The sequence below is a fragment of the Octopus bimaculoides genome, chromosome 13 (genome assembly GCF_001194135.2).
Source record: "Octopus bimaculoides isolate UCB-OBI-ISO-001 chromosome 13, ASM119413v2, whole genome shotgun sequence".
NCBI lineage: Eukaryota > Metazoa > Mollusca > Cephalopoda > Octopoda > Octopodidae > Octopus > Octopus bimaculoides.
Genome location: NC_068993.1, coordinates 55,843,117 through 55,854,351, shown reverse-complemented (window position 1 = coordinate 55,854,351; position 11,235 = coordinate 55,843,117). Strand labels below are relative to the sequence as shown.

General features: G+C 37.5%; 1 protein-coding gene across 2 annotated transcripts in view; it reads right to left on the bottom strand.

Moving 5' to 3' along the window:
* The window catches only part of LOC106881552 (E3 ubiquitin-protein ligase MIB1), a 136,932-nt gene that overhangs the window by 34,264 nt on the left and 91,433 nt on the right, over nt 1–11,235 (bottom strand). For both annotated transcript variants that reach the window (XM_014931984.2, XM_014931985.2), the window contains exon 14: nt 787–919. In XM_014931984.2, coding sequence (XP_014787470.1) covers nt 787–919 — 133 coding nt within the window. The remainder of the gene's footprint in view (nt 1–786; nt 920–11,235) is intronic.

The window sequence follows — 11,235 nt, the reverse complement described above, 5'->3', positions numbered from 1 at the left end:
AAATGCAACACTCCAAACAAGTGCTTTTATATGTTATGATGACGCAAGAGCCAGTTAGTCTGTTATGAGAGGGGTACACTGACGGTTTTTTGTTAGTCACATATAATCTCACCATGCAGAAAATGCTGATAACAAAGCTATATAGATTCAAAACCTCCATACACTTCAACAAACTTTAGCAGGAAAAATTCCTGTGAACTACCTGTGAACTTCCTCTTTTTCTGGGTGAGTCTGGTGACTTCTGTTGTACTTCTCAGTATATATTTTTTTCCACAAGGTCCGAAATTTGGGGGGAGGGGGGGGGCCAGTCGATTAGATTGACCCTGAAAGGGTGAAAAGCAAAGTCGATGTCGACGGAATTTAAACTCAGAATGTAAAGACAGACGAAATACCTGCCTTTCCTCAATATATATTATAATTTACCTGTAATAAATTACCTGTAATAATTTACCTGTAATTCAAAAGGGCCAACCATGTTACATTTTATATCCTGCTGAATCTCCCCGAGAAGTACATTAAGGGTACGCATGTCTGTGGAGCGCTCAGCCACTTGCACATTAATTTCACAAACAGGCTGTTCGTCATCATCATCATCATCATTCCATTGATCGAATCAACTGGAACATTAATTGTCGTAATGATGTCCATCATTACAAAACCATCACTCTCTCTCTCTCTCTCATCTCCACTCATTCTGTTCTTTTCTCATCTTTCTATGACCTCTCAACCACTTCCTTCCAGTGTTACCAATCAGCCAATCGAAAGTACAAGCAGTTCGCAACTCACCTGATCGACAAGCAGCTCAGCCACCTCCACATGATTATTAAGTGCTGCCAAGTGCAATGCTGTGTAACCATCATCTTTCTTCTCATCAACGATCCATGGCCGAGGAAGCTTGGACAGAAGAATGCGCATCGCACTGCAACAGAAAGAGAAAAAATAAATATATACAGTGATCCTCTCAGTGTCTGTTTGTCTTCTACCAGTAATACGGGTGTGGGGTGAACAACAGGATTAACAACTTAGATACAATTTGGTAACAGAGAGGGAATTTGATAAGAAAATCCCTATACATGTAGGTTTTAACCCTTTAGCATTTTAACTGGCGATATCAGGCCCAAATACTCTACCTGTTTTTGTGTTCAAACTGATTAGAACCAGCCTCTCACACTTACTTTATAATGTCACTCTAAAAAATAAACAATCGCAACATCGAAATCTCAAAGCTATGAGATTAATGAGTGATCAATTCAAAACAATGTAGATAAATCAGTATGACATTGGACAGAGTAATCTGAATGCTAAGAAATTAGATATGGTGTGAAGCCACAGAACTGAAATTGTGGCATGGAAATGGGTAAGTACAAACCAGAAATTGATATGAAAAACTAACAAAGCTGTGATGTGTAAATGTACAAGAAATTCATAGATAATAAAGCAGATATTGTTGTAAAAGACATTTTTGACAGTGTACCTAACAAACAGTAAAAAGCTTAGAATTTCATATTCTCTTCACTGGTTGAATTCACCCAGTTCTTTGTTTTATAGAACATTGTGGTTCTAAAACAATTCTAAAGAAGTACAACAGTTCACCTAGTTCTAAATAGGTGCCATGATATCCTTTACCGTACCCTAAATAGGTACCACAAAGTGATACAATTCATCACTGCAGCTTGCAACAACACTATAAAATTGATGAGCAATTCAGCTGTTTGCAACAACAAGTTCAATTCTTCCTTCAACGAAGAATCTTGTCAGTGACAAAGCAGCATCTTATCCAAAAAAAGATCTCTCTCAGATCCACTTTATATCACAGAAACTGTAAATAAGCACCAGTCCTAAAATCAATGAGATTCAGAACAAAACCAATCAGATATTTTCAACTAAGAACTTCTAGCCAAATATCAGCCAATGATAGAGCCTCTGTGCAGTTAATCAAGCTGCTAGAGATAGCAGGCAAATCTCTTTCAAATCACACCCCTCCAGCTTAAAAAAAAAAAGCAATAAAAGTTACATTGGATAATGTGTTACAGCTGGAACACTTTTGAACAGAAGTGTACTGGACCAGGTCTAACCTGATACTCAACTAGTAACCTACATTCACATTATCTTTGGACATCAGTAAAACAACTGACATACTATAATAATATAATAGCACGTATGTTACATAACACAGTTGCAACAGAGTGCTTGATATACTGCTTGCAGTAAATTGTATCTGATATACGTTAAGGGTCTTGATATACAACAAGCACTAACAACAGTCTATTCAGTTTATTAAATAGGCACTTTGTTGGTTACGCCCACGTTGAGTTCAAGTTGATCCCTATCAACAGAACAGCCTGCTCGAGAAATTAACATGCAAATGGCTGAGTACTCCACAGACATGCATACACTTAACACAGTTCTCAGAAAGATTCAGCATGACACAGAATGTGACAAGGCCGGCCCTTTGAATTACAGGTACTACTCACTTTCGCCAGCTGAGAGGACTGGAGCAATGTGAAATGGAGTGTCTTGCTCAAGGATACAATGTGCTGCTGGGAATCAAACTTACAACCCTATGATCGCGAACTGGATACCCTAACCACTAAGCCATGTGCTTAACCTACTTGATGATGCACAACATACTTCTAGAGCATTCAGTTACAAAAATCCTCTTTGAGGGGGTTACTGCTGTGCCATGGGCCTCTCAATGCCATTAATATATCCTATAGATACCAGATTTGAACCAAGGCACATCTGAAATAATTATAATTAAGCTAGCCATAGTTTCAACAGAAACTAAAAATAACTGATTAAATCCCACTTAATCAGTATATTTCTATAGTATTTGCCAATGCGATAAAGTCCCACTAAAGCGACATTCAGTCTCTATCCAAAACAACCGAGTACCACACCACTGAAGCTCTATGCAATCAGTTAGCTAAATAATCAGGTACCATTCCATGAAGGTCTACTCATATCAGTCTCCTAAATAGTCAAGTACCACTCCAGTGAAAACATTCAGCTCTTACTTGAAGCAGTTAAACCAGTCACTACCATCACCGTTATTATGATCTTGAAGGTTAAATAGTGCCTCTATTTGCGAGAGTAAAGGAAGGTCAAAAATAAATACCAATTGGTACCAATGCACCAGTTGCGTTAATGTGGCGAGGGTGGTGAATGAAATGTCATACAAATTAACTTGCTCATACTTCGTACATAATATGTGGATATGTGCAAGCACAAATGTGCATGTGAGTGTGTGAGTGTGTATGTACATATGCACAAGATATAGAAAATAACAGTCTGTTTTTCATAAAAATAAATTATTAATCATAGTGATGGTGGCAATGAGAATGATGAGTGTGGCAGCGGAGATGGTGATGCGGAGAGTAGAGGCAGTGGTGCTGGCAGTAGTGGTGGTGGTGGTGATGATGTTGATAATAATGGTCATACCAGTGGAGACGGTGGTGATTATACTTGTGATAGTGGTGATGACAATCATCATATCGGTGATAACATTAAATAAGAGTTAATATAACCTCACTTCAGTAAATATAGTCATGTAAGACAAACAACTAAATGGTGCATTCTGTGTTACACACACACACACACACACACACACACACACACGTGATGGTGACACTTTAAAGATGAGTATAATGATGAATAAGCATTAATTATTTTCATTGATCTAATCACACAATTCAAACTACATATGAATATAAAGAAAATTTTTTTCTTTTTCCTCTCAAAAAAAATTTTCATTAACATAATGCAGTTATCGACAATATTAATAAAGCCACAAAATTCAATGTCACATAATTTAAGAACTTTTAAAACAGAAAAAACAAAAGGTATTTTCATTTAAATATTCAAATATATGCTATTATGCTATGCAAGACAAACTGTTAAGTGTTTATATCATCCTAGCATTTGTTGTACAAATGTCTTGTTTAAATAAATTTTGAATTAAAATCTTCCACCAAGCCTTAGTTACAATTTATGTTCCTAACACTAGTTGAATGATAACCAAGTTATTTTACAAAATTCTTTGTTATATTTAAAGCAATTGAAAGAAACACAGAGCATCTCAAAATAAATACAGTAACGAAAGAGTTAAGCCACATGCCTTCACGGCAAGCTAATGTAAATTAAGACAAAACATAGACAAAACAAAAATCCATTTTCTGTCTTCAAAGGAAGCAACAAATACAAATTGAAATAAGAGTAACAGGAAAGAAGAAACAACAGACACTGCATAAAAGCTTAAAACTAAGCTAAAATAGAGTAACAGGGGGTCATGCTAAAACAAAGTTAAGAAAAGCCCTTAACAATATGTTATGATGCAGAAAGCATTAAGTAACTGCAGAATATGAGGGGACTGTGAAGAAAAAATTTACCATGTTCTGGCTGCACGAAAAGAAAATGTGTGAGTTGGGGCTTTAATACATGGGGAGTTATGCTAGAATAATAACAAAATACCATCAGAAAATTGAAGTGCATATATATATATTCTGGGACATGCCAATCCACAGACAGGGAAATCAAGACTAATGAGCAAGATAATGTTAATAGAAACCACAGGGAGAGGAAATACGTCCTAATCAAAGTATCTGTCCCCACAGACAATGTATCTCTACAGAAAACGAGGCAATTACTCAGGTCTAAAGATCTGGAAATACAGATAACCAGTCCAAAGACTGGAACAAATAAAAGAAAGATGAATCAGAACCTAAAACATACCAAAAATATACACAACATCCAGAAAATAGTATGACTAGGCACTGCACACATATTACACAAAGTACTGCTAGTACAACAAAATATAATAAAAAAAAAAATTTTTTAAATAGTGCAGGTATCAAAGGAATACAAAGCTGTGCTCTGTGAGCATGCAATAAATATGAAACTACTAAAACAAAAATTTGGGCAGAAGGCCAGGATTTGTGCAGAAATGTTTTTTTAATTAAATCAACACTGGTGCTTGAAAGTTACATTACTTTATTAACCCTGTGCCGGTGCCACATTAAAAGCACCCATGCCAGCAGGACGTAATAAGCATCCATGCTGGTGCCACATAATAAGCACCCGTGCCAGCAGCATCGAGGGAGTGCCAGTGCTGGTGCCATGTAAAAAGGAACCCAGTACACTCTGAAAAACGGTTGACGTTAGGAAGGATATTCAGCCATAGAAACCATGCCAGGACAGACACCTGGAGTCTGGTGCATCCCACTAGTTTGCCAGCTCCTGTCAAACCATTTAACCCATGTCAGCATGAAAAACAGACATATGATGACGATGAACTCTAGAAGAACAAAATACAGAAGTAGCTTTGGCAGGATTTGAACTCAGAGTATAGAGTTAGAAAAAACATCACAGTGTAGTTTATCCAAAGTTCTAACAATTCTGCCAATCTCCACCCTAATAATGATTGCTTGTAATTTAGGCAAGAAGCCAGCAATTTTGATGAGGTGAGGAGTGAAGTTAATACCATCAACTCCAGTACTTGACTGGTATTTTATATAAGCAACACTAGAGGGTGCAGGATTTGAACTCAAGTCATTAAAAGTTGTAACTAAATACCACAAGGCATTTTGTCCAACACTTCAATGATTTTGCCAATCCTAACAATCCCAATAATCATCATCATCATCGTTTGACATCCACTTTCCATGCTGGCATGGGTTGGACAGTTTAACTGAGGACTGGCAAGCAAGGAGGCTGCACCAGGCTCCAATTTTATTTGGCAAGACTTCTACAGCTGGATGCCCTTCCTAATGCCAACCACTCCGAGATTGTAGTGAGTACTTTTTACATGCCACCAGCATGGGGGCTAGTCAGGTGGCACTGGCATCGACCATACTCGAATGGTGTTTTTTACATGCCACCAACACAGGAGTCAGTCCAGCGGCATTGGCATCGGTCATGCTTGAATGTGTTTTTTACGTGCCACCAGCACGGGTGCCAGTCAGGTGGTAATTATTCTTTTTAATTTTGGCACAAGGCCAGCAATTTTGATGGTGACGGTGGTGGAGCAAGTTGATTACATCAACCCAAATACTTGACTGGTACTTTATTGAAACCAGGATGACAGGCAAAGTTGACCTCAGTGGGATTTGAACTCAGAACATAAAGAACCAGAAGAAATGCTGTTAAGCATTTTGTCCAATGTGCTAACAATTCTGCAAATTCAGTCTTAATAATAATAATAATAATAATAATGTAAGAATTACAAAAATGAAAAAGTGTAGCTGGTAGTAATTTTGGCAAGCAGCCTAGGAATGCCATTCTAAATTCCAAGACTAGGTGAGGATTTGTTCGGTTATATTATAATAATCTTCATCATATGTAGTTCTTTTGAACTCTGCTTAATAACATATTTTAGAAGGGTTAAAATATACACCATCTGCACCTTCTCCCAACTACTGTGTGTGTGTGTGTGTGTGTGTGTGTGTGTGTGTGTGTGTGTGTGTGTGTGAATCTAAGCATGGGTTAAGTGATTGCAAGTTAAAAAGATTAAGGCAGATAACAAAGTGACGTGACACTGAATGACTTATAATGGTTTTGTGAGACTGGAAATTGAAAACAAAAGATGAAAACCCTCAACTGTTGATTTGTACATATATTAAAGTGGGTATTAACATTCTTTGATGTAGTAAATGTAGAAATTTTATTTAGTTAATCTTACACTAGAAAAAAAAAAGAATCATCTTAATGAATGAATGAATGAATGAATCTAGCCCAGGAAACGACTTACTGAGCTGCTACCCTGCTGAAGCAGCATCTTGAAAGCTTTTAACCAATCATATCCACTCCAGTACTTAGTTCTGTTTAGTATTTTATTGATCTCTATTTATTGACTGGCTAGGTTACTGATTTGACATAAAGGGACAACACTAGTTTACACAGACATGCATATACTGGAAGTGTGTGCAAACACACACACACACCATCATTATTATCATCGTTGAATTTTACATATGCTTTCATTGTATAAATGCATGCAAGTATGGATGTATGCATAATTTATATGTAAGGTATACACTGTACACCTCTAATGACTACAGAACTTGTGTTTAAGGGTGTCTACTTCCTCACTGCTCCCAACAGTCACCAGCACCGTCTCCAGTAACACCTAGTAACTATTAGTCGTTGTTATTGTCCCCCAAGAATGAAGGCTATACAATGTCACTTGATTTGAATTTGAAACCCTTCAATGGTCAGCTCCTCTTAAAACACTCACTTGACCCACCTTCATTCTAGCTCTCCCATTAAGACAGAGTTAAACAATGCTACAGTGCAACATCTACTACTCTAAAGAGTATATAACAAATGGATACAGATTGCTGCAGCATGACAAAATAGGCAACTTGACAAAGCAATCCAACTCATCAAACACTACATTTTCTTCTCTTCACAGAACATGTTTCAAGCCAACTAGAGGGGGGCCACTATGTGATCATCTGGCCTGACAGAGCTGTTAAATCTTTCTTAAATCTAACCCAACTATTTTTTTAAAATAAGGACATAGATAACTTAGTCCTAGATATTAGAAACTGAACTTTACAATTTCACCAAGAAAGTCTAGAATGGTTGGTCTGGTAACACTTAGTCGATTTTGTTAACAATACTGCTTTGCTATTAGATTAAATCCCATATACTTAGGCCCTTCTCTCAAGAGCAGAGACTGAATGCAACAAAATAAAGCAACAGCTCAAGGCCAAGCTGGTCAAGACATGATTGCAAGGTTCTCAAACAAGTTTCTCATCTCATTAACTCCAGATTATTCAGAACAAAGCATTCTTGAAGAAAGACATGAAAGTCTTACCTGAGAAACTCCTCTCAATGATATAAAAAATACCTAGATCTACCTCTTTCATCAACTCAAGAAGAGAATCTTCATACATACAACCCACCTTTTTTGGTAGATGCGAAACTTGTACTCTCATTAGCTTCATACATTAATTGTGCAGCCATCTCCTGACACAGATCAGTGCTGACTGCTAACGATTGTCTCTAATTTATTCCAGAAGAGATCAAACAAATAATGTTGAGTCTCTGTTGTTTGACCAAACTCAATTGACCTTCCACTGAGTTTCATAACAATTTCTGTAACCAGCAACAAGCACTGTCTTTGTTTACTGCTCCCTAAAAGGGTGGTGTTCTATATTGTCTCCATAGCAACAACAAACAATAAAATGTCAGCCAGAGGCAGAGTCAATTATATGCAGTTTTCCAGTAGAAGTTCATGTAAAGGCAAGCCATGAAGGCCACCGGTGTGTCACTAGTGAAGAGGGAGAAATACAAAAATATCACAAATATACATTTCGCTGACATTTAAAACCAAAATAAAATGAACTGATCAGTGGTGACAGACAAAGAAGAGAGTTCTAATGTTTAGCAGCTTTGTGTGTGTGGATAGAGAGTCATATATAAGTCAGAAGGGAGTCATCATCATCATCATCATCTTTTAACGTCTGCTTTCCATACTGGCATGGGTTGGACGGTTTGATTGAGGACTGGCAAGCAAGGAGGCTGCACCAGGCTCCAATCTGATCTGGCAAGGTTTCTACAGCTGGATGCCCTTCCTAACACCAACCACTCCAAGTGTAGTGGGTGCTTTTTATGTGCCGCTGGCATTGACCACACTGGAATGGTGCTTTTTACGTGCCACTGGCATGGGAGCCAGTCAGGGGGTACTGGCAATGACCATGCTCAAATGGTGTTTTTTACATGCCACTGGCACAGGAGTCAGTCAGGAGGCACTGGCATCAACCCCGCTCCAGTTCTTACATTTATGTTTAGTTTTCTTTTTGCTCGACTGCTATTATTCAGAGATGCAAACAAACCAACACTAATCATCAAGAAATGAAAAACAAACACACACACATGCGCATACGTGCACATGTACGGTACGGATCTGCTCATTTTCAATTACCAAATAAATACATTCACAAGACAAGGACTCTGTGTGTGTGTGTGTGTGTGTGTGTGTGTGTGTGTGTGTGTGTGTGTGTGTGTGTGCATGCGTGTGTGTATTAAAGAGGTGCTTGAGGTTATTTTGAAACATTGTATTGATTAAATTTAACAAATTTGAAAGCCATAGAACTGCAGTGTTAATAATACAGTTTATTTCACAGTTGTTGGCAAGCAACTTGATCTCAAACCATTATATTGAAACCGAAGCAATTACACTGTGGAAGAGCCATTTTAGACATTTAAAGAACACACATAAAGCTGTGGTATTTATTTTAGATTTAGTTTTTGGTATCAAAAATCTTCAGTGCACTTCTGCAAATTGGTTACTGATACAGTTCTATTACAACTGTTGGAATTAAGTGATTGATGAGACCTCGGAGGGTAAGAGGATTTTTATCTTTTTTTTTTTTTTTTTTTTTTGCTGTTTTTGAACCTTGGGGTCTACAGTATAGTTATTATTTAATCTTTTTAAAAACGTCTATTTGTCAGTTTCAGGTTAAATTTTTATGTTTGTCCATAAACTTTAGCATCTTTAGCAGAGTCCACTTTGCTGAGAACTTGCACACCAGATGTGACCCAAGTTTATTCAGCATGTATAACCTGCAAATATTCAGGATGGGCATTATTTGCGTCATTCTTACCAATCTGCAAGGACCTACAAAAGTCACAGGCCCTGCTATTTTTTCCCTTAACTATTCAGAAGCAATCTTCCAAAAGTTTTACAAAATGTTGCCAGTATTTAGCTGCATCTTATGAAAATGAAAGCAAAGTAAAAATTTTAAAGATAAAAGACAGTAACAGTGCCTATAAAATGATGGGATGGTTGGTTTTCAAATGGATTAAAATGGATGAGATTTAGCATGTTGGTTCTTGGTAATATCAACTTGAGATTAGAAAGAGAGAGAGAGAGAGAGGTGGAGGAGCAGTATCTTTTACTGATTTCAGGTATTGGGCTGTAGTCATGCTGGGGCATCACTTTCCAGAGTTTTAGACATTCATATGAAGCCAAGTACTTATTTCAGACTGATAACTTCTATTTATAGTAAAAAAATAATAAGGTATCATTTTTGACATAAACAATCACCCACACACACAGATATATATACACATATACAAAAGAGGCTCCTGTACAGTAGGATTGAACCCAGAACCAGATAGTAACAGACTGAACTTCTGAACCACAACGCCATACGTGCACCTACACACACACACACACACACACACACACACACAAACATACAGAGATGGCTCTGTAGTAAGAAGTTTGCTGTCCAACCACATGGTTCAGGGTTCAAGTCCCATTCCATGTTAACCTTAAGCAAGTGTCTTCTACCAAAGCATTGGGGGTAGATTCGGTAGATGGAAACAAAGAAACCTGTTCTGTGTGTGTGTGTGTGTGTGTGTGTATCTGTGTTTGTCACCACTGCTGTTTGTCAACTGGTGTTGGTGTGTTGGTGTCTTCATAATTTAACGGTTTGGCAGTAGAGACATTGAATAAGTACTAGAGGTCAATTCATTTGGCCAAAAATTCTTCAACGCTATGCCCCAGCATAGTCTAATGACTGAAACAATTAGAAGCTAAAAGAAGCAAACACTACGAGAACAGTAAAACCTGCCTGTGTTATCTGATAGATAGAAGGCTTTTGGTGCTATTATTTGTACAGAGTGTACAACCACTAATGATATGAAGTGGTAGCTCACACACACACACACAATTATATTCCAACACTTCAACAATTATATGGAGAAAGAGAGAGAGAGATTGAGTGAGTGTGAGAGAATGGGTGAGTGTGGGATGTCTGCATGTATATGATGTGATGGCAATAGGAAACAGGCAAGAAATATTTTGTTGGTTGGTCGGTTGATGTGTGTGTGTGTGTGTGTGTGTGTGTGTGTGAGTGTGAGTGTGTGTGTGTGTGCAGTGCTAAAATAAATAGCAGTGACAAAGTAGTTCAATGGGACAGCAGCTAGCTAGTGTGAAATATCTACTACAGTTAGATGGGGCAATGTCCTCACAGAAACACATGAAAGGACAGAGAGAGTAATACTATTCAGAGGAACAGTGCAGGAAATCAGGCTTCAAACGCAGCACAATGCCACGTATACACACACACACACACATATATATATATGTGAGTGTGTATGTGTGGATATGTATACATACATATACACACACAAATAGGAACCCATGTGTGTACACACATTTATCTATCTATCTAGCTATATATATATATATATATATATATATATATATATATATATATATAT